At 39.8% G+C, this 25419-nt stretch overlaps 1 protein-coding gene across 1 annotated transcript in view; it reads left to right on the forward strand.

Moving 5' to 3' along the window:
- plppr5a (phospholipid phosphatase related 5a) overlaps positions 1 to 25419 on the forward strand; it is a 61684-nt gene that overhangs the window by 11017 nt on the left and 25248 nt on the right. Inside the window, exons 2-3 of the mRNA XM_017721177.2 lie at positions 8239 to 8371; positions 17757 to 18007. Coding sequence (XP_017576666.1) covers positions 8239 to 8371; positions 17757 to 18007 — 384 coding nt within the window. The remainder of the gene's footprint in view (positions 1 to 8238; positions 8372 to 17756; positions 18008 to 25419) is intronic.

Here is a 25419-nt window from a genome sequence, read left to right on the forward strand (position 1 = left end):
TATCAGCTCCACTTACTGTATAGCTGCACTTTGTAGTTCTACAGTTACAGACTGTAGTCCATCTGTTTCTCTGATACTTTGTTACCCCCTTTTACCCTGTTCTTCAGTGGTCAGGATCCTATGGACCCTCACAGGGCAGGTATTATTAGGGTGGTGGATCATTCTCAGCACTGCAGTGTATGTTGTGCTGGTATGAGTGGATCAGGTACAGCAGTGCTGCTGGAGCTGCTTACAGACTTTTTTTTAAGTTAATGTTACTGAGAGAGTCGAAGGAACCTACACACTCTCTGCATAATGAGCCGTTAGTCTTGATTTAGCTCTTAGCATTGCAGCCTGCTAGCCCTGCCTGATTGTCCACTAGCCCTGCCTGAGGTGTGCTTCTAACAATCAGCTGTGTCATGGCTTCAACCAAGCCTGCAAAAACACTGAAAGTCACTGATACTGACAGCATGAACAAAGGTGATATTTACTGAGCTGACGCTCAGAGAAGAGGACACACGTCTGAGACAAATGGCTTGAGAAATGTGGATGTGAAACAACATTCAGCTCCGTTTTTTAGCCAGAGAAGGTGCTGTGTGCTGATGTGTAAAACACTATCAGGTTTATCTGTTTACTGTTCAGCTCTGTTTTTAACTGTTTTGCGCAATAAAGATATTTTACACTTGCTTAAGTTGATAAACATCCTCCTACTCCTGTATGTATTATGTAATAGTAAATACTAAATGTATACAACAAATAAACAATTTTTTTTCTTAAGCATCTAATAAATATAACCCAACAAGGAAATGCCATCTAGCCAAGATGAGTGTGTTTTATTTGTGACACCGAACATGGATTTGACCAAAATAAAATATTTTTTAAATGGAATTGTATAAATATCAGGATTTATGGGTGAGTTAGATTAGACAGAGTTAGAATCAGTGTCTGTACTTGGTATCAGTCGATACTAAAGGATCAGGTATCAGTATCAGAATGCATTTCAAAGTATCAGGTATCGGTGCATCTCTAGTAAATGATCTCAGTGGTGCTTTGCATAGTGCCTTATTTAAAAGGCAGTCCGGGACGAAACACGCCTTAAAACGTCAATGTAAATAGGTGGAGCTAAACTATTAGGCAGGTACATGTAAATGCACTGTTTTTTGTTACACCACTAAAACAATGAATACAAAACGGGGGTTTTTCAGCTTCCATTTACAGACTATATGGACTGTAAAGTAAACATTAAAAATGTTAATACAATATGTTAAAGTGTTTGATTTAAAAGAAAAGAGCACAGAAGCTCTTTTAGCTTTTAACAGTTAGCTTAGGAGTGTCGAAGCTGTGAGTTTAAAGGAGAAGCCTACCGATTTTCCAAAAATCACATCAAATCACAAAAAAATTATTTTTGAGATTTGATATGAAATAGTTTATTGTTGAGAAACTTACAGATTTAAATTGTACAGTGGTGATGGGAACCAGGCGTCACCATGTCTCCAACACAAATACAGACATTTTATTTACTATACAAAACCACCAGTGAACCTTCACATGTCTTCTGAGTTTTATAATGTTGATGAAGGTCAATTAGTGATGAATCTTATGAAATACTTTGTGCCACAGCACCCTGCATCTACTTCTCCACTATACACTCACCGGCCACTTTATTAGATACACCTTGCTAGTAAAAGGTTGGACGCCCTTTTGCCTTCAGAACTGCCTTAATTCTTGGTGTCATACTTTCAACAAGGTGTTGGAAACGTTCCTCAGAGATTTTGGTTGGTTATTTGAGTTACTGTTGCCTTTCTATCATCTGGAACCAGTCTGCCCATTCCCCTCTGACCTCTCACATCAACAAGGCATTTTCGTCCACACAACTGACCGCGCACTGGATATTTCCTCTTTTTTGGACCATTCTCTGTAAACCCTAGAGATGGCTGTGCGTGAAAATCCCAGTAGATCAGCAGTTTCTGAAATACTCAGACCAGCCCGTCTGGCACCAACAACCACGCCACGTTCAAAGTCACTTAAACCATCTTTCTTCCCCATTCTGATGCTCGGTCTGCACTTCAGCAAGTTGTCTTGACCACCTCTACATGCCTACATGCATTGAGTTGTGGCCATGTGATTGGCTGATTAGCTATTTGTGTTATCTGTGAGGGAGCTTTTAGAGGCATTAGACTCTTCAGAAGAGTCTTTCCTATCAGAATTTCACATGAAACCACACTGAATGATGATGTTTGATCATAATAATTGCAATATTAAGAATTTTTAAAAAAATGGTGGAATTCCCCTTTAAGACAATGGACCCTAGCATGTGCGCAGCAGGCCTGCTGTACTGTCTCTCACATTACTTGTGTTAAAAATGGCTATGAAAAGTAATGTTGAAAATATGTTTGGAAAATGTTAGCGTGCCGGCGATGGCGATAGGGCTCCTTTGTGAGCCTTACAGTGTTTGACATTTATGGGGCAGGATGGCATGAGTGTTATTATTAGTGAACAGTGAGTAATGCTCCTGTGTGTTCACACAGGACACAGGACAGGGCCTGCTCACGCATTACTGTCCTTTAGATGTCGGGCCGCACATACATTTTACTTGATTTAATTGTATTTTATTATTCACCCTTCAGTTTACAATAATTACATTAAAGGACACAAACATGGTTTATGCATCACATTTATGTGACACGCAAAACACTGAAAATGAGATGAAATGCTCACTTATTTTTCTCCTCCTCATTCTGTAAATTAGAGAAAGGGTTTGCTAAAAAATAAATAAATAACTAAAATAATTTCTGGCTTATTTCTTATCAGAACTTTTTTTGTGTATGAAGTGAAGTTGTGCATTTAGGAGTTCATTTATAGTCAGTTAATTTCTGTCAAATCACATTTAATGTCACATTTACACAAGTGCGAAGGTGAGTGAAAATATTAGGTGCATAGCCCCCTTATAAAGCTTAAATACAATATCCATCCATCCATCCATCCATCCATCCATCCATCCATCTATCCATCCATCCATCGTCTAAGCCGCTTCTCCGTCAGGGTCGCGGGGGGATGCTGGAGCCTATCCCAGCAGTCTTCGGGCGAAAGGCAGGATACACCCTGGACAGGTCGCCAGTCCATCGCAGGGCAGACAGATAGACACAGACAGTCACTCACACCTAGGGGCAATGTAGCATGTCTAATTGGCCTGACTGCATGTCTTTTGGACTGTGGGAGGAAACCGGAGAACCCGGAGGAAACCCACGCAGACACGGGGAGAACATGCAAACTCCACACAGAGAGGACCCTGGCCGCCCGGCCGGGGAATTGAACCCAGACCCTCCTCGCCACCGTGCGTTTATATTTAGAGTCTAATGGGTATTTATTATAAATATATATATATTTATAATAAATACACATTAGACTCTAAATATAAACAGTATTTCATACACCAGTATTGCTCCATTTACGATGTACAGTTTTTGTAACAGTAATATAGGTTCTGAAATAAAAGCTATAATATGTATTTCTACATATGCAATTTGTTAGATGAGTTATGATGAGTTAGATAGATAAATAAGATGAAGGTAATGGAGAAGACAGAATATATATATATATATATATATATATATATATATATATATATATATGTGTGTGTGTGTGTGTGTGTGTGTGTGTGTGTGTAGTATCTCACAAAAGTCGTACACCCCTCATATTTCTGCAAATATTTTATTATATCTTTTCATGGGACGACACAATACAAATGAAACTTGGATATAACTTAAAGTAGACAGTGTGCAGCTTGTATAGCAGTACAGATTTACTGTCCTCTGAAAAGAACTCAACACACAGACATCAATGTCTAAATAGCTGGCAACAGAAGTGAGTCCACCTCACAGTGAACATGTCCAAATCGAACTCAAGGTGTCAATAGTTAGTGTGACCACCATTATTATCTAGCCCTGCCTGAACCCTCTTGGGCATGAAATTCACCAAAGCTGCACAGGTTGCTACTGGAATCCTCTTCCACTCCTCCATGATGACATCACAGAGCTGGTGGATGTTAGACACCTTGCGCTCCTCCTCCTCCTTCTCAACTGGGTTTAGGTCTGCAGACATACTTGGCCAGTCCATCGCCTTTACCTTCAGCAAGGTAAAGTTGTCATCTTGGAGGTGTGTTCGGGATCGTTATCGTGTTGGAAAACTGCCATGCGGCACAGTTTCAGAAGGGAGGGGATCATGCTCTGCTTCAGAATGTCACAGTACATGTTGGAAATCATGTTTCCCCTCAATGAACCGCAGCTCCCCATTGCCGGCAGAACTCATGCAGCTCCAGACCATGATGCTACCACCACCATGCTTGACTGTAGGCAAGAGACAGCTGTCTTGGTACTCCTCACCAGGGCGCCACCACACATGCTGGACACCATCTGAGCCAAACAAGTGTCTTGTTCTCATCAGACCACAGGACGTGGTTCCAGTAATCCATGTTCTTGGACTGCTTGTCTTCAGCAAACTCTTGTACATCAGCTTCAGAAGAGGCTTCCTTCTGGGACGACAGCCATGCAGACCAAGTTGATGCATTGGGCAATGTATGGTCAGAGCACTGACAGGCTGACCTCCCACTTCTTCAACATCTGCAGCAATGCTGGCAATACTTGTGTCTATTTTTTGAAGCCAACCTCTGGATATGATGCTGAACACATGGACTCAACTTCTTTGTTCGACCCTGGTGAGGCCTGTTCCGAGTGGAACCTGTCCTGGAAAACTGCTGTATGACCTTGGCCATGGTGCTATAGGCCATCTTTGTGGAGGGCAACAATTCTATTTCTCACATCCTCAGAGAGTTCCTTGCCATGAGGTGCCATGTTGAATATCCAGTTGCCAGTATGAGTGAAATGTACCCAAAACAGCAAATTTAACAGACCTGCCCCCCATTCACACCAGGAACCCTGTAACTCACATGTCACATGACGCCAGGGAGGGACAACAACACAATTGAGCACAATGTTCACTGTGAGGTGGACTCACTTGAGTTGCCAGCTATTTAGACATTAATGTCTGTGTGCTGTTTTTTTTCCAAATGACAATCAATCTATACAAGCTGCACACTGACTACTTTAAGTTATATCCAAGTTTCATTTCTATAGTGTCATCCCATGAAAAGATAGAATAAAATATTTGCAGAAACGTGCAATGTGAGGTTACTCCCCATCCCCCCATCCTCCCTGATGTAAAAGATGTCTGTATATGTGCAGGTATAGATTTGCTGAATTGAAGGTGTAGTAAGATCAGAGTAGGTCAGTTGAGGTGTGGATTGTCCATGGAGATCATCATGATGATTATTCAGAAGTGCAGTGCAGAGCACAGGTTACCATAAACAACAACCAGTGCAACATTTTTCTATAAAGCATGCATCAAATTTTCAGAAGCAACACTTTCATTCCAATATACATTACATCAATTAATATCGGTAGGAAGGAAACAGCAAATGTAAAAACCCAAACTGTCAAGCGTCTTAGCCAATGCGTAGTACAAGAGCCCTTTTTATTTATATCTTACCTCTGATGGCACTTTGCAGATCCCTATCGACAACGGCAATGAAAGTTTTTACTTGAAATTGGACTGACATTTTTATACTTGGCTTTGGAAATAGATGTTCTCTACTCTGTCTCCTGCTTCTACAGATCCACCTTCTTTTGAAAATGTGTAGCTTCAAATTCAAGTACATTCAAAGGAATGCTGGCTTTTACTGTACAAGCAAACTGAAAGCTTGCCTGAGGTAATGGCAGAACAGTTAGTGGAACAGTTGCTAAGCAGTGATTAAAGTAGAAAATGGAGTGGGCATCTCGGAAAGATGTGAAAGTGTCAGGATTATGTTCGGGTTTAACACAATAACAAATTATTTCTATTTTTCACTGTGTAACCAACAAGACACTACTAGTCAAAACAGCTGTTTAGATTTTCTCATAGTAGCTTTGACCCCTGTACATATGTCCATAAAACCCATAGGATGACCCAGGCCTGTCTGCAAACATTCAACATGTGTAGCTTTTTCATGTTTTTTGATCCCCATTTAGGCTTCTTGAAATAAGCAAAATTATCTTCATTATTTTTGAAACAAGTAAATTCATTTGCCAATGGAAAAATATAGAAATATTTTGTTTATTGACTTAATTTAAGAAGTTTTTGCTGGTTAAGATATTATTTCTTTGCTGTGAAGCAACCGTTCTCAAACACTAGAGGGTGCTCCCAGGCGAGTCCAAAATGAATGGGTTGATGTAGAGCATTTGACCAAAATCATAGTTTATAAATGCTTAAACATTTTTAATCTAAAAGAATGAAATCATTTCCTGAACACAGAACAGCATAAAACACTTTACCACCACTGTTATATTTTAAGAGCTTCTAAACTCTAAAAAGTTATAGGAATTTAAAAGGGGGCCTCATGTAGATTCGTGACATCAGTGAGTGCAAACAGCCAATGAGCTGCTCCGCTCTCCAACCAATCATCATTCTGTAGCAGTAAAGCCCGCCTCCTGCTGCCCAAAACCTGATTGCTGTAGAATAAAGGAAATATATTGGTTAGATTTCTTTGTTTTTTAGTGAAATACATCGTTCTACATGCTAAAATTAAATAAACATTCTAGGCGAGTGATTGAAAACTATTTTAAGCTTTCATTTGTAGCCATTCATTTAGGACTCCCTCATGGTGCCCTCTGCTGTTAGCAGTCCTGTTTTTGATATAATGGGGGAAATAGGAAGTGGAAAGGCTGCTCATTAACCTGCTCTGAGCTTCAATTTCTTTTTAGCTCAATTGGTCTTGTAGCTCCAGTTTAAGGCTAAAGCAGCAGATAGGCACCAAACGTGTCTTGGTTGATTGTTTAAATTTGAGGTAAAGAGAAATTTGTGTAGCTTTTTTTATACCAGAACTGCACCTTTAAGCTTGTTTTCCTAAGTGGCTAAATATGGAAGACAAAAAGTGCTAACAGCTGAGCTGCGAGCAAACAGTTTTGCTGCAAAACGTTGGCTAAAAGTGAGGTTAAAGAGAGCATCTGCAGCGTTTTCCTCTCGGCAGTGTGAATGCTGATGCGTCAGAGCCGTGGAAGTGAGGAGTGCATTGTGATGTTACATTTAGCGCATGAGTTCACATGGCTTTTTCACACCATCACAGTGCTAGTACGTCCTCTGTTCAGTTCACCAGTATGTGAATTGATTTATTTTGAACAAAATTCACTCAGGTGCTTGATTTATAGCGTATCGTGAGTTTGTACTAATATAATTGCTTGAATTCATGGGTTTATGAACAACTATTAGGGATACACTGTTTAGTGGGCCGTGATACAATGCTTGGTACTTAGCACTCCATCCTTTCAAGCCTGGGCCCAGCTGATGGCTTCTCACAAGTGGCCCCAGCCTCATTATACAGCACGAGCTGTCAAAGCCCCGTTAGCCACTCTGAATTAGGAGAGCAAGGCTAAGACCCCTTATGGGATTCAGCAATGTGACTGCTCGAAATCAGACCCCTAATCATTTCTATTGTGCTCTTTTTAAGCTTTCCCCCATTTGGCCAATGTTCCACATGCAAATGTTTCAAATGTTCTCATATTTTCTTTCACACAGAAATAAGAATAGGTAAAAAAAGGGCTGAAAGAGAGAGAAAGAACTAGCCTAACCTGCACAGGGCTGCCATTGTCATTTATGTAATCTGCTGATTATTTTTATAATTATTATTAATTAATATTATTAATTAATATTAAGTTTTTACAAAGGCCAAACAATACACTGCAAAATACTATCATAACAAGTGGCACCATCTTAAAAGTAGTCATATATCGTATATTTCTCATTATTCTTATGTTGTAAGAACATTATGAGATTATTCCACCTGTTTCTGTACATTTTTACTTGTTTTGAGTGATTTTATCCAGTGAAAGTGTCTGATTCCGTTGGCAGATTAGTTTACTTGTTTTGCAAAATAATGAAAATAATTTCAAGATATAATGCTTAAAACAAGGAACATGATCTTCTAATGAAACAAGACACTTTCTTAGGGAAAAACTGAGTTAAAACAAGTCAAAAAAGTCTAGAAATAAGTTAAATAATCTAACACTATTCATAATGTTCATTATTATGACTCATAATGCAGTCATAATGAGAAATATTAGATATATTTTATTTGATTTATTTAATTGGAGTGATCGTGACGGGTCTAAAGATATTTGGACAGTGTTACCAGAGCCTGAGCTTTTCCTCTTTTGGTCTTGCTGCCTGTAGATCACAGCCACAGAGTCTGTGCTGTTCCTGCTGCAGTACATCTCGGAGGATCTGGATAACAGAGAGAAGATCATAGTGATGGGGGACTGCTGTTACCTTAACCCTCTGGTGCGGAGGACCTTTCGCTTCCTTGGTATGTCTCCACACACATGCATACATACCAACTACAGCGTGAAACCTGAAGGGACCCAAATATTTATTCTGAGCTTTTTGGGGTTCGGACATTTCCCCAATATGTCCTGGGTTAGTGCAAAGTTTCAGGTTTCTCATGATCTGCTACCTTTTACAGATTTTAACCTTGTTTTTCCTCCCTGCTTTTTATTGTGATCATTTTTTTATTTGTTTCCTGTTAATCAAGCAGCATTTTATCACAACATTACAGAACTGCAGGAAATCGAAAAAACAATCCCCTTACTCACCCCATCCCTCCCCGTCCCACCGGTCCATCCATCCCTGTTTTCTGTACATATTTTTATACTATTTACTAAATAAGATTTAATGCAAAGGGTGACATTTCAAAAAAAAGAGAGAGAAAAGAATGTTAGCCTATAAAATGTACATCATAGCATTAGTTCCAATTTTTTGTCACATCACAACAAATATGTTTCCATGTCTCAAGAGTAGATGTTTTAAATTGATTAATCCTAGCTGTTGCCATGTCAAGCAGTTGAAATAGCCAATATCTTACCGCTTAGATTATATTAAACCAGTGAGCTGCATCTTCCTTAGTTTTCCTGTTAGCTAAATTAGACTCGTCGCCTTTATCCAGGTTTTTACTGCCTAATTAATTTATTATGGGAGTGAAATCCATTGAGTTCCATGAAGCCAGCATGAAAACAAGGCATGATGTCATTTTTGTTATTATTATTATTTTTTTTTATTAAAGCATTTGGGATACAGATGTTAAAAAATAAATTAAATGAAATTAATTTTGCAAAGCAGTGATTGATTTTTTTATATTGTTTATCAGCGGTCTGACAGTGGATATCCCTGGCAGTACCATTAGAAATTGGTGTTTTATTCAATCTAAAATGGTGAAGTTTGAGTTGCAACTACAGCTGGGTTTAGAAACAATTTTGCCAGTTTGCAGTTGGGGCAGATTTTAAAAAGGATTTTGTTGGGTTGCCGGCAGATTCAGACAGAATGTTTTTTGAGCTGCAGTTGGGCTCAAATAGAATTTTGTTGGCTTCATTCGGACTCAGAATGTTATCAGTTTACAGTCAGGTTGTCAGGCTACAGTGAAGTTCAGACAGAATTTTATCAGTTTGCTCTTTAGGCAAAATTTAAACAGATTTTTGTTGAGTTATAGTTGAATTCAGATGGAATGAGCTACAGTCAGGTTCAGGCAGACTTTTGCCAGGCTGCGGTCGGTTTACACAACATTTGATCAGGCTACTCTTTTTTGCAGTCTGGGTAGAATTTGACATTTTTGTTGGGTTATGCATGGATCCGGCCTATGGTCAGGTTCAGACTGAATTTTGTCAACTACAGTCTGTTCAGACAGAAATTGTCAACTACAGTCGAGTTTGTCAGCTACAGTTAGTTTCAGACTGAATTTTGTCAGCTACAGTCGAGTTCAGACAGAATTTTGTCAGCTACAGTCGAGTTCAGACTGAATTTTGTCAGCTACAGTCGAGTTCTGACTGAATTTTGTCAGCTACAGTCGAGTTCAGACTGAATTTTGTCAACTACAGTCAAGTTTGTCAGCTACAGTTAGTTTCAGACAGAATTTTGTCAGCTACAGTTGGTTCAGTCAGAATTTTGTCAGCTACATTCGAGTTTAGACTGAATTTTGTCAGCTACAGTTGGTTCAGACAGAATTTTGTTGGGTTACAGTTGATTTCAGACAGAATTTTGTCAGCTACAGTTGAGTTCAGATTGAATTTTGTCAGCTACAGTTGGTTCAGACAGAATTTTGTTGGGTTACAGTTGATTTCAGACAGAATTGTGTTGGGTTACAGTTGAGTTCAGATAGAATTTTGTCAGCTACAGTTGGTTCAGACTGAATTTTGTCAGCTACAGTTAGTTCAGACAGAATTTTGTCAGCTACAGTCGAGTTCAGTCTGAATTTTGTCAGCTACAGTCGAGTTCAGACTGAATTTTGTCAACTACAGTCGAGTTCAGACTGAATTTTGTCAACTACAGTCGAGTTTGTCAGCTACAGTTAGTTTCAGACAGAATTTTGTCAGCTACAGTTGGTTCAGTCAGAATTTTGTCAGCTACATTCGAGTTTAGACTGAATTTTGTCAGCTACAGTTGGTTCAGACAGAATTTTGTTGGGTTACAGTTGATTTCAGACAGAATTTTGTCAGCTACAGTCGAGTTCAGATTGAATTTTGTCAGCTACAGTTGGTTCAGACAGAATTTTGTTGGGTTACAGTTGATTTCAGACAGAATTGTGTTGGGTTACAGTTGAGTTCAGATAGAATTTTGTCAGCTACAGTTGGTTCAGACTGAATTTTGTTGGGTTACAGTTGATTTCAGACAGAATTGTGTTGGGTTACAGTTGAGTTCAGACAGAATTTTGTCAGCTACAGTTGGTTCAGACTGAATTTTGTCAGCTACAGTTAGTTCAGACAGAATTTTGTCAGCTACAGTCGAGTTCAGACTGAATTTTGTCAGCTACAGTCGAGTTCAGACTGAATTTTGTCAGCTACAGTTGGTTCAGACTGAATTTTGTCAGCTACAGTCGAGTTCAGACAGAATTTTGTCAGCTACAGTTGGTTCAGACAGAATTTTGTTGGGTTACAGTTGAGTTCAGACAGAATTTTGTCAGCTACAGTTGGTTCAGACTGAATTTTGTCAGCTACAGTCGAGTTCAGACTGAATTTTGTCAGCTACAGTCGAGTTCAGACTGAATTGTCAGCTACAGTCAAATTCAGACTGAATTTTGTCAGCTACAGTCGAGTTCAGACTGAATTTTGTCAGCTACAGTTGGTTCAGACTGAATTTTGTCAGCTACAGTCGAGTTCAGACTGAATTTTGTCAGCTACAGTTGGTTCAGACTGAATTTTGTCAGCTACAGTTGGTTCAGACAGAATTTTGTTGGGTTACAGTTGATTTCAGACAGAATTGTGTTGGGTCACACTCAGGTTCAGACTGAATTTTTTTGGTTTATTTTTTGGTTTATATAGAATTTTGTCAGAGTACAGCTGGGATCAAACACAGTTTTGCCGCCAAAATTTGAGGCCACAATTCCAGACCCAGTTAAAGCTCTAACACTCACTATCTATCATGATGGACATATTACTGGAATGAATTCCATCAGTAAAGGAAAGGGAGCCTTTCTTCACATTGAACTACACTCTCAGGCAAACTCAACATGCCGGTCCTCATCCAAGGGAGGTCGAAGGCCCTTAAGCGTGTGTCATGAGGCCGTCTTCTTAGTTATTTATTTATTATTTCCTTCTGCTTCTGCACACAGTGAAGCGAAGGATAATAAGACACGGGGTACGACACTCAGTTGCCGCGGGGGGTCTCAAGCATGAAAAGCTCTTGCGATTCCATTCGGAAGCCATTGCTTTTGGAAAACATTCTTCTGTTAATTAAGGAATTATTAAGGCATTTACAAATCATGTCAGAATGATCACCCTGCGGAAAAGACTACGCAGTGAGATCGGGGTTATTCTGTTGCGTATTCTGATCGTATTATCTCTTTCTGTTTTATGACAAATTGCATTTTGGTCATGGTTTCAAAGATGATTGTGTGTGTTAGTGGCTGCCTTGTCGCCGTGGGGAACATTTCAGAGGTTCTGTGTTACACCACATTACATTCCTGGCTAAAAATGGACTCCTTCAGAGCAGAATGAATGTATAAACATTAGAGGAGGCAGGAGAGCAATGTTACTACTGTCTCCTGGTAATGCTCAGTCTAATCTAGTCTAATGCTCCACTGAACCCTACACCCAAGCTCAGAGAACATAGAGATCCATTGCGACAAAGCCTAACACTTTTACCCTGGCATTGCAGTCTTATTGCAAAGCCCCACAGTTCACACTGCAATACTGAGAGATGATGTACTGCGGCCTCGTCTGAACAGAAGCACATTGCAAGGTGTGGGAATTTATAATGTTTGAGAGACGATGTAGCTGGGAGCCTGGAGAATTCTTTGTTTTCATTTTTTAGCACTTCTTCTCTTTGTGTTCAGCTCAGAATTCTCACCGACATAGAATAAAAACCTGTCCTGTCGAGTTAAATACATAGAGTCAGGTAAATTAGAATGTGCTGTTAGGCTGTTCCCAACTGAGGATGTCCTCCATCAACCAAAAACTGAAGATCTTTTACTAAAAGTCTAATAAATAAGACATTCAGAAAACATTTGAATACAGAACTTAGTACAGAATGCAAAAAACTAGCTTAGGCCTTAAATAGAAGCTTTTATTTCACAGTACATGTTGTTAAAGGGGAGCTCTGCCAATTCTGGAAAATTGCTTAATTATTCAATGGTTTAGATGTGAACAGAGTCATTCAGAGTGCTTCGGTGTGAAATGCACCTTTTTAGTCAAAAAACATTCACCATTATAACTCTACTAGGACTAGGGGTGGGAATCTTTAGGCACCTCACGATTCAATTCGATTATGATTTAAAGGGCTGCGATGCGATTATAAAATGATTGTCGATGCATCTTGATGCATCTTTTTTTATCTGTACAGGATTTCTATTTTCCTACTGTTTCAGGACTTGGAAGTTTTAAAGCAAAGTATTTGTAATGATCTACAATGAATTTACTTCCAGTATCTTATATTAATTAATCAAATGGAAGTGATGTGGCAAGTGAACTAGAAGGCTTTTATTCACTGCTCTTGTTTGGAGCACATGAGACGCTGCTGCCGCTCATCTGCGATAAAATGCGCTGTTGGGGTGAAATAAGACCCAGTGGCGGTGGACGTCCACACAGCACGTTACAGCCGTCCTGCCCATTTTCTTTAGTGATTTTATAACTTATGTTTTGGTCTCATTGTAGAGAGTGGGGGGGGATCACTTTGTCAGTAAAATACCTTCGAAACGGGATGTGTGCAACACAGCGTGAAAGCCCCGTTTCACAACAACTGAGACTCAGACTGCAGGTCACCTTGCAATGATGCGTTATTTGCATTCATAAGCAGCACAGTTGGTTTCCTGGCTGGTTTAAATCTGCAATGAGAGACTCAAACACGATGATGTCAGCTTCGCTTTCAAATTTTCCCGTTCCACCTTAAATGGTGCCGCATTTACATTCAGCGCCTCAGTGAGAATTTAAGGTGGAACGGGAAAATTCAAACAAGAAGCTGGAGCGACTTCAAGAAGCGACTTCAGCTTCGTAAAACAGCCGAACATTGAGAGACATTTTACAATAAGCTGCTCGACTTTAGAGGAAAAGTTTTCAGGCAGAGACGGGAGGAAAGTGGCTCTAGCTGAGCTACAGCTTAAAGTAGAGTGAAGTAAGTCCGTGTTTTTGTTTATATTTTTAACCTAACTTATACTAGGACATCAACACATACTGAGCCATACTGGACATACATGTTGTGGCTCCCAATGTGGTTTGATTTTTGTTGAAAGGACAAAATGTCTCTTCCTGATCTAACCTGGCTTTAATGCAGAGGGAGCTCGTCGGATTTCTCGCTCATCCAGTAGTGTTTTTGTTATGTGCGCCTCACAGCGTGTCCGGGCGCTGCACTGCCGCACTTCCAGGTTCTGCCTTTTGCGTTCCCTCAACTTTACGCTATAAATTAAAATTTTGAAAATTGATTTTTGACATTTGTGAATCGATTCAGAATCGTTCACGTCCGCATTGCGATACATCTAACAATCGATTTTTTCCCGCACCCCTCACTAGGACCCAGACGTTTTAAGCACTTAGTGGGAAGTAGCTTTTAGAGACATTAAGTTAGTACACAAAGTGGTTGAATGCATGACTTGATACCTGAGACATTGCTTTGCGATAGTTTTGTTATAATATTTTGGCCTAAATCAAATTATTAATATAAACGGTTACTCCAGGTTTAGCTCCGTGTTTCCTGTCAAAACAGCATTCTCAACTGAGATCAATGCGCTTGAGCTAAGGTGCTTTTGTGGTTATTAGCCTGTGGCTACAGCCAATCAACATGGCTAAAGCAGCTTTTGTTTACAGTTGATTTTTACAGTTTTCTTATCTATAAGATGGCAGAGTATGTGGAGGAATTTGAGGAGGTCTGTTTCTAAAATATCGTAGATCCATATCAATTTGAAGCAGAGCACACACATGAGTTGCAGCGGTTTGAAGAAGACCCACCGGCGCCGACACTGAGCAGCCCAGGATGAGTGGAAACTGGTGGTGTCAATAACAAACTAGTTGCTACTCTGCTTACCGGTTTAAGAGGTAGGATAGCGAGGCGGATAGTTATTTTATTGCGTGGCCAACTTTAGACAGTCTGTAAGCTACCAGCTAATGGCTGGACGCACGATGGCTAACGATCACAAATGTCCAGAAACTGGGAGTGTGTAAAACTGTGGCTCTGCAGTCAGACTGTTCCCCAAAAGGCATCCAGGGCGGAGAGGTATATCCAGGTCATTGTAAGGAAAAACAGTACTAAAAGAAAACATTTTTTTTTATTTAGCACTATTTTACTATTATTAGCATGACGTAAAACAAGACACGTGTAAGTTCACTGGTCATTCTGGATAGCAGATAAAACTGTGATATCTGTAGTGCAGACATAACGAAGTCTGGTTCCTAGAACTACAATGGTGAACAAGTCTAACTGTAAATTTCTCAAGAACGGCGCATTTCACACTCACTCACACCATGATTTTGTTTATACCTAAAGCATTAAATGATTAATTCATTTAGCAAAATCAATGGCGTTCCCCCTTGAGATTGTTTCTACCAGGTTATTTTAAATAGAGTTATGGTTTAGTGCAATGGCTTATGTGCTTAAGCACTGTATTATGTTCAAAGCAATAAGTCGTAAGTAAAATGACATTGATTTTTTTACGTTTTTGTTTAATCTGCTTAATTTTTACAGTACCCAGTGCATGACTCGTACACATGCACACATTCACTATAATAGTGATGTGCCTCCTGCCTCTTTTTGCAGAGCCCTGATATTTTTAAATAATGAACTAACTTTTTGTGTGAAATGTTCTTAAATCATTTTGCACCACTCCACAAAATTGCACTCCACAACTGCAACTTTCTTCATAATAAATGATCCTGTTCAAATGGCACAATAAAAAATTAAACACCATAAAAACACTTATAAATAGTGACTTGCTTGCTTGTTTACAATGAAAATCTAGGTTGTTTCCAGTTTTGTAAATCGTACTTTAAAACTTTTACTTTATGGATGCTGTGAAAGAGTTAAACTCACTGGTGTAATGATGAAAATGAAACTATAAGTTTAAAGGAACCATATGTAATACATTTACTGTGGTAAATTATAAAATTACCACAATATTTCATCAGAGATTAAGGAAATATGCTTGAAACAAGTTGAAATACTGGCTTCTCTGACAACAGTGCTTCAGCCAGTATGGTCTTCTTTGAGATTTCCATTCTGGAGCAGATCCGGTTTGTGTTTTGGTCTGTGATCCCACCCACTGCCCATTTTCCAGTACCGTTTGACACCATGGGTTGCCAGATGTGAAACTACTTGGCAGGCAAAGACAGCCTCGGCATCATTCTAAAAACCTCCATGACCAGAGATGAAATAACATGAAAATAACAGAAATATTGCTGATGCTTTTGAAAAGATGGGAACAGCTTAGAAGGAGTTTAAGATGGATGCTGAGTTTGCTGATATTCTCCTAGACAGGTAAGTACTGAGTTTGAGCTAAGGTTAGCTAAACTTAGCTAATTTATTGCTGATACAGGTTGCCAGGTTACTGGTAGGAAAGGTCATTTTAAGTGTTACTGCAGTGCTGAGAATGATCCACCACTCAAATATTACCTGCTCTGTGAGGGTCTATGGGGGTCTTCACCACTGAAGTAGAGGGCAAAAGGTGGTGAACAAAGTATGCAGAGAAACAGATGGACTACAGTCTGTAATTGTAGAACTACAAAGTGCATCTAGAGATAAAATGGACAATGAGTGTAGAATCTAGGAGGTGGTCATAATGTTATGCCTGATCGATGTATATGCGATGTTCTAGGATGCTCTCTCTCATTCATATTGTTCTAGAATATTTTCCCTCGTTGTAAACTGTTCTAAAAGGCTCTCTCCCACAAATGCTGTTCTAGAATGATCTCCCCATTTGCAGTGTCTGATTCCCATTCACACTGTTCTAGATTGTCCCTCATTTTCATTGTTTTTCTACTATATTCACTCTCATTTATACTATTATAATAAGTGTCCTTGTAGTGTTCTTCCACGTTCACACTGTTCTAGACTGTTCTCCCACCATTCACATGGTTCTAGAATGTCCTTCCTCATCCACACTGTTCTAGAAAGTTGTCTTCCCAATCACGGTGTTCACTCTAGGCAAAAGGGTTCCACATAGTACCAAAAAAGGTCGAATGGCTCGTAACAATAGTCAAACCCTTTTAGTGATATAGAGAACCTGTAATCATTCAGCAGAATCCAGATGTGTGTGGATAAAAGGAAAAAAGACTGGTTTTATCATTGTAAGGCCTTCACATAGTCAAGTACCAAGCATGGGTCAAAACCAGGAGGCGGAAGTAGATCACAATAGTGATCATAACAACGAGCAGACTAAACAAAAGGGTTAGGCAGAAGACGTGGTCAAAAGACAGGCACAGGTTCCAAAACACAGGTCAAAAAGTCCAAGGCGACAGTACAAAAGGGGCAAGCAAAATCAAAGAGAGATAAACAGGCAAAGGTCAGATAAACAACAATAACAATCAGAATAAACGCTCAGCAAATCTACAAAGAAACAATACCTCGCGCTGACTACCACTGAAGCCCAGGCTTATATACTATCTAGTAAGAGACATGTGAGATATGAGCACAGGTGATTCCTCTCAATAATTCTGGGGAGTGTGAACACTGATAGGTTTGCAACCAAGTGTCAGAAGTCACGTGATCCCCAGTAATATTCTAGGTAGTGTAGTCAGTCTGAATCCGAATCCAGAGGAAGCTGAGAGATCACATGATCTCCCAAAGGATTCTGGAAAATGTAGCCCGTTTCTGTTCTGGAATCCGTCCGAGGTGTGACAGAACCCTTTCCAAAAAGGTTCTATATAGAACCATCTACAGCACATTCTCCATGAGTCTGATGAACTCTTTCATGATGCAAAAAACGCTTAAACGATTAAAGGGTTCTATGAGTGTTCATGGTTCTATATACAACCATTTGTGTTAGTACAGGACCCTTGAAGATCCATCTTTAACAGTGTAGAATGTTCTTTCATGTACTTCCTTGTTCACGTTATCCTAGAATGTTTTCCCTGATCATACTTTTCTAGAAAGTTCTCCTCTTTTCACAGTAGATGATTTGACATGTGCATTGTTACAGTTCATAATTATTCATGATATTGTTATAATATTTAAATTTGACGTGACTCTTCACTAATCTCTTCTTCTTCTCTCTGTGTTGGCAGGTGTGTATGCGTTTGGCCTCTTTGCCACTGACATCTTTGTAAATGCGGGTCAGGTGGTGACGGGGAATCTGTCCCCTTATTTCCTGACTGTCTGTAAGCCCAACTACACGGCTCTGGGATGCCAGAATGGGGTTCGCTTCATCAGCCAACAGGAAGCATGCACGGGGAACGGTGATGACATCCTGCATGCCCGCAAATCCTTCCCCTCCAAAGAAGCCGCACTCAGCGTCTACGCTGCCCTTTACGTCGCTGTGAGTGAATTCCCTCTTCTTTTAGCTAGAGGAGTGTAGGGGTGGTTCAATGATGCTTTAGATGAAGCATGTCAAACTGGGGACCTTCCAGGCCAAAGTGTTGCAGAGATTAACGTTTAACCTCATCTAACGCCCTGGATTCACGTCTTGTTCACTAGCTGATAAGCTAAATCAGACGTAAATCTGTTCTTCATTTACTTGATTCTAGAATGTCCTCCCTCATCCATACTATTCTAGAAAGTTTTCATTCCAATCACAGTGTTCTAGTGTTCTCCCCTTTCACAGTGTTCAAGAATGTTCTTCCATATTTACACTGCTTTACAATGTTCTGCCCATTCACACTCTTCTAGAAAATTCTCAATCCATTCACACTCTTCTAGGAAGTTTTCAGTCCATTCAGAAAGTTCTCAGTCCATTCACACTTTTCTAGAAATTTCTAGGTCCATTCACATTCTTCTAGAACATTCTCGGTCCATTCACACTCTTCTAGAAAGTTCTCGGTCCATTCACACTCTTCTAGAAAGTTCTCAGTCCTTTCACACTCTTCTAGAAAGTTCTTAATCCATTCACACTGTTCTAGGATGGTGTTCCGTATTCACAATGTTCTACACTTTTAGCACTCTCAGGCATGTCAGTGCTTCAGAGATTAGCGTTTACCCTCATCTAATGCTCTGGATTCAGTTCATGAAGGCCTTGCTAATTAGCTGAGAAGCTAAATCAGGTGTGTTTAATGAGGTAGCATACTGAAATCTGCAGTGCTTTGGCCCACGAGGACTGGAGCCTGACACATGTGATTTAGACAGAGGTACACTGTGCTACGTTGCAGACATGCTTGTATAACTGCATAACTGCTTTAAAGCTACTCTGTGTAAGTGTTGGGGATTTGGAGAGCTCTCTGGTGGAGATTGCAACATGCAATAGAACATTTTGTAGCATGGGCTGAGCTTCAGACTCCTTCCCCAAGTGAATGAATGTGATGATTTAAAGAGAATTCAGAGAGAACTCAGTCAAAACTTGGTGAAGGGCGTGTCTTCTGAGGATGTGAGTGAATTGTCCACTGTTCTCATCATATCTTTATCAGCAATAATGTTGAGTTTGCATTTGAAACACAAACATCTTTTTCAGCCTGTTTGTGTGAAATTAATACATAAAGTCATATGACATGGACCAAAAAACTCGACCCAATGTCTCTGGCATTTAAATGATAGTTTCTGGCTTCACAAGGCAAATCGCAGTAGGGCATGAATACCATATTTTTGCCTTTCCTTACTCAGTAAAGCTACTTCTTTTGGTTTTCACAAAGAAAATCTTACATAGTACAGCTTTAATTGAGCACCCAGTAAAATTTTATAAAGTTTACAGTAAATAGATAAATTTCTCTTATAAACTTTAAACTCAGAAGTCGTCAGTGGGTCCAGATTCCCATTCTTCCCTCTGATAATTACATAACTTACAGATTAGATTAGTTCCATAGTGATTACTAAATAACTTATAGTAGTCACTGGAAGGCATTCATGCTTATGAGATTTTGCCTTTGCATATTTGACCGTGAAACAAAGTTCTATTTTCATTAATTCAGGTCAGGAGCGCTGAGTATTAAAAAGCTTTGCAGGATATTTTAGAAGTTCGATCATGCTTCTGAAGGCCGGGGATCTGTGTTCAGGAGGGATTTAATGTGAGTTGAATTTAAGTCAAGTTTTATTCACTCACCCTTTTCAATATAGTCTCTTCAGCTCTTTTCTCTTAAAAGGGAATCGATCAAAACTGCTGCGTAATTAAATGTAAACAGTCATTCAGAGTAGTTTGATGTAAAAAAGTAGAGAAACATGCATATCACTGCTGTCTGAACAAAACCTCGCATCTCCAAAATGGTCCCTTTACAGGAGAAGAAAAAAACCTACTTTACTTTTAATGGAAGTCAGTCTTTTTTGTGAACAATTGTTTTATTGTTTTTAATTTACATGTTGGCATATGTATAACATAAGAACACATAACATCCCCTTTCCCTCTCCACCTCCCCCTTCCAGATGTGTTTCGGACAGTACATTTAAAAAAGAGGCCCATATTAAAAATGCTCATTTGGCCCACATTACACTCACCGGCCACTTTATTAGGTACAGTTCAGTTGCTTGGCTGCAACTCAATGCATTTAGGCGTGTAGAGGTGGTCAAGACAACTTGCTGAAGTGCAGACCGGGCATCAGAATGGGGAAGAAAGGTGATTTAAGTGACTTTGAACGTGGCGTGGTTGTTGGTGCCAGACGGGCTGGTCTGAGTATTTCAGAAACTGCTGATCTACTGGGATTTTCACACACAACCATCTCTAGGGTTCACAGAGAACGGTCAGAAAAAGAGGAAATATCCAGTGAGCGGTCAGTTGTGTGGACGAAAATGCCTTGTTGATGTGAGAGGTCAGAGGAGAATGGGCAGACTGGTTCCAGATGATAGAAAGGCAGCAGTTACTCAAATAACCAACCAAAATCTCTGAGGAATGTTTCCAACACCTTGTTGAAAGTATGACACAAAGAATTAAGACAGTTCTGAAGGCAAAAGGGGATCCAACCTTTTACTAGCAGTTTTAGTACCTAATAAAGTGGCTGGTGAGTGTATGTGGGGGTTAAATAACAAGACTCCTCCTAAAATACAAAAACAAATAGATAACTAGCAAGGGCCTATTAAACATCCCACTGATTGGAGCACGGTCTTCCAAGCCTTAATAGTTCGTGACTGAGCACCATGTACACGAGCAACTGAAAGCTCCAAGGAAATAATATCAAGCGCAGACAAAATCCATTGCTGGCTTGAGAGGGAGTGAGGAGGACTCCATCGATTGACCAACAGTTTCTTTGCAGCTGTCAAAGTACAGAGCAACAGTCATTTCTGCTGAACTGAAATATTAAGAGAAGAAAAATCTTTCAAAAGAAAAATAGACGCTGAGCATGGAACATCATGGTCCAGTAGGACTGTAAGATCGATGGCAACCTGATGCCAGAAATGAAGGACCTTAGAACAAAACCAAAAGTAATGCAGAAAAGTGCCAGGCTCCCAAGAGGAACATAAATTACAGAGTGAAGACAGAGTAAGATGCATATGAGATCGTCTTACTGGTTTTTTGAAGATAAATAAATGGCTTCCCAAGCACAGTCTGTAAAAAACTGTTCATACTGCTTTACAATGTTCTAACCATTCACAATCTTCTAGAAAGTTCTCAGTCCATTCACACTCTTCTAAAAAGTTCTTTGTCCATTCACACTCTTTTAGAATGTTCATGGTCCATGCACACTCTTCTAGAGTGTGTATAAATAGATGGTTTCCCAAGCATGGTCTGTAAAAACTTTTCCTCCTCCAATTTAGGATCTTTAGGCCAGACTGGACCTACCCCAAGAGGTGTGTAAGAAGCCCTAAGTAGGAAGATATAAATACTGGAAGCCGAACCAGCCTTTTAACTAGGAATAACCACTCCAAGCATTGGATGTAGCTGTAACTTAGAGCCCAGGGATGCTCCATAAGACAGCAAGGCAGATTTGAGCTGCAAATACCTAAAGAGGGACCAGACTTTTTCAAAGTCATTCTGGGTTGTTTCTTTTAGTCTATTCATCATGAAATTTACATACAATGTAAAGATCAACAGGCGTTTTCAAATTATGTCAAAAACTGAAAAACAACAAAAATGGAGATCGGTTTTCTTCTGACTGTAACGGTGGGAAGCGATGATGAGATGAACGTGTATGCGGAGAAAAGCGAGATTTATTAAGGGCAATCCATAATCAGGGTTGAGACAATCCTGGGTCAGAGAGCCAACACAGAGAGCAGGAGGGACAGACATAAAGAAGAAAACACAGGATAAACAAACAATGGAACCCAAAATAAACAAAACACCACACAAGAATACTTCAACCAATAAATACAATACAAAGACCAGCAACCACACAGGGGGAAACACAGGACTTATGTACAACAAGGATAATGATGGCTAACAAGGCACAGGAGGAAAACATGTGGCTACTATCAGGGGCAGAGTCAAGAAAACAAGGGGGCATGACAAAGAACTCAAAACAAGGAAGCACATGAACGACTGGGAAGAAACACAACATGAGCACATGGACAGGACTGGGAGGGGCCAATCGTGACACCGACAATAGCGATATGTACTGTTTATGATGGTAAAACAGTGGTTAATAAGTTTTCTTTGTGTGCTAATTTACATTATAACACTCTGCAAATTATATCTCTGCCATGAATGGATTTAAAAAAATAGATTTAGGCTAAAGCATTTTCTACCATACAGTAATGTCTCAGACATTAGGTGGCATATTGGTAACCTTCTTATTAGTTTTTGTGATGTAGCTTTTTTTCAGAGGCATTAAAACTCTTCAGACGTCTGGTTCCTATCAACACCACTGTGAACAATTCTGACTTCTTTTTGCTGTACTGATGCTCACACTGACCACCGAGTGTAGTGATGAAGTAAGAACCAGAATCCCCTTAACATCCCAGTCTTATTACATACTGAAGCTTATTGTACAGTAACTACAGGTGTCACAAACTGCTTCACACGAGGGGCAGAAGTCAAGTGCAAGTTTAATTCCTGATGCAAGGTAGGTAATAACAAGCAGGGGGTCAGAAATCCAAAAAAAGCAGGCCACAGAAAGCAGACAAATCCAAAGAGGGCAAATCCAAGAGTAGCCAAAAACAAGCCAAAAGGCAAGGTCAAAACACCAGAAAACCAAATCATAAACACTCAGAATTGTGGAAAAACCAAACAAGACTTCGCAATGAGCTCCTGCAAACGCAGGGTATATATACACAAGATGGCAGACTAACGAGGTCAAAGGATCAAGAAATGCCTAGTATTCGGGAGACGGTGACCTCCTGTGGTGGGGAGGAGAATGGCAGGTGGCAGATGTGACAACAGGGACTTCAATGCAATCTGGCCAAGCTATTCTTAGGTTATAGAAGTGTGTGATGAAACCTTGGGCCCACCAGTAGACCCTGACCATTTGAGGGGTTAAACTGAGTAGATGAAAACATATCGTCTTCACTAGAAACAGGCTGATCAGCATGCTAACAGGCTAAATGATAGAAAACAGGCTAAACAACTCCTCCATTCATGTCACACGCTTCGAATTAGACTATTTACTACACAATTCACTGTAAAGCCACAATCCAAAAAGCATTCCACACTTCAAATGTCTGACGTTTAGTTAGATCTGCCTTGTATAGCACTAAATCTCAACCAGCTCCCTCTTTCCTATGTAGTGCGCTATGTAAGTGATGAAATTCTATGAAATTCTAATGCAATGTTTGTCCAGTATGAATTGTGCATGCATGCTTGACTGTTTGTAAGATATATTACACCCTGTTTTGGTGCAGGAGCCAATATTTTAATTCCTGTGTAGTGCACTATGTAGGGAGCAGGGAGCCATTTGAGATTCCGCCCCAATGTGAGGAAAAGGGATGTACAGCACCATTAGCTTGATGCTAAATGACAGTGGAAATGACATAGAGGTGCTAATGGAAATTATCATTGTCATCGTGGTGATTGTTTCATTAGCAAGATACTTATAAAGCCTTAAACAGTGCTATATTATGATAAATTCAATATTTTATGACAGAGTAAGTATTAGATGAAATTACTGTGGTATACAGTGATGGATGACTGAATGTTATTGTTCTCCTTCAGCAATTGCATCTGCTTGGCAGTAATAACACGCTACAAAGGAACTATACAATTTTCCTGGCAGAATAATTGTTTATCCTTATTATTATTAGAAACAGTTGAAATTATTTATTGAGCAATTATGTATTTTATCAGATTTTTGTGTTGTCTACTGTCACGTCGTGCCTAATCATGGAGTAATAAACCCCTTACCTATGATAAAATCCTGTAACCCTTGGCTTTTTGTGGCTTATTGCTTTATCAAACCGCTCTGAATGACATCCTTTACATCTTAACTTTGTAATTCAGCAGAAATTAAATGAGTTAAAAAAGAATTATAAGAGACTAGATGGCTGTTTGGTTAGAATTTCGCATTATAACATGACTATTTTTTGCTGGATTCTTTTCTTTTTGTTTAACAAATTAGCGCATAAACAACTGCAGTACATTTCTCAAGATCCAGCTTATAGGACCAACAGCAATGCTTCAAAATTGCTTGGAATAAAATCTACCATTTGGGAGACACTTGTTTATCTTTGGATGTAATGTTTTTAGGTCCAAAAATGTTTAATACAGCATAAAAGTTTGGGTGTGAGATTCACTTGAAAGAGGCCCTGAATATTCTGTAATAACTCTCTCTAGGACGAAGCAATTTGAACAAAACAACATGCAATGTGCTCCTCAGTATATGGAGCTTTGAACAAGCCGGGATGCCCCTGCGTCAGAGCGATGAGGTAGGCGCCAGACAGCCGTTGCAACGTTTAACCTCTGTACCCCTTCAAGTGCCTGGCAGAAAATGGAGATCACTTCCAGCATTGCATGTAATGTAATCACTTACAAATACATCAAAGTATGTAGCATATTTTTTTGGGTTCTGATTGCTTCAAAGTAATTAGAGTTACAACAGAATATTCAGGGCCTCTTAGCTTTATTGTTCTGGTAACTTCAGTTCACTTTAATCCAGAACATGTACTAGTGTTTCTTGTACTGAAGTACTCATGCCTGGTTGATATACACTCACCAGCCACTTTATTAGGTAGTAAAAGGCTAGTGAAAGGTTGGACCCCCTTTTGCCCTCAGAATTGCCTTAATTCTTCATGGCATACTTTCAGCAAGCTGTTGGAAACATTCCTCAGAGATTTTGGTTGGTTCCTGTTGCCTTTCTATCATCTTGAACCAGTCTGCCCATTCTCCTCTGACCTCTCACATCAACAAGGCATTTTCGTCCACACAAGTGCTGCTCACTAAACCCTAGAGATGGCTGTGCGTGAAAATCCCAGTAGATCAGCAGTTTCTGAAATACTCAGACCAGCCGGTCTGGCATCAACAACCACGCCACGTTCAAAGTCTCTTAAATCACCTTTCTTCCCCATTCTGATGCTCGGTCTGCTCTTCAGCAAGTTGTCTTGACCACCTCTATATGCCTAAATGCATTGAGTTGCGGCCATGTGATTGGCTGATTAGCTAAGTGTGTTAACAAGCAACTGAACCTAATAAAGTGGCCGGTGAGTGTAATGTGGGCCAAATAAGCATTTTTAATATGGGCCTCTTTTGGCTCATGTGCAGTTTGCCGGTGCTGACAGTGGGTCGTCAGTGCCACATCTTTGCCAAAAGCCACATCTGCATGCTGTCTGGGTCTGTACTGAACTCCATGTTCCAGTTTTAAAGGGATAGTGTGTTTCGGGTGTTTGTTGTGCTGCTCCAGAAATTTTCTCCAGACTGTCGTTACAAAGCAATCAAAAAACTTTTAGAGA

Source organism: Pygocentrus nattereri, chromosome 17, assembly GCF_015220715.1.
Source record: "Pygocentrus nattereri isolate fPygNat1 chromosome 17, fPygNat1.pri, whole genome shotgun sequence".
Classification (NCBI taxonomy): Eukaryota; Metazoa; Chordata; class Actinopteri; order Characiformes; family Serrasalmidae; genus Pygocentrus; species Pygocentrus nattereri.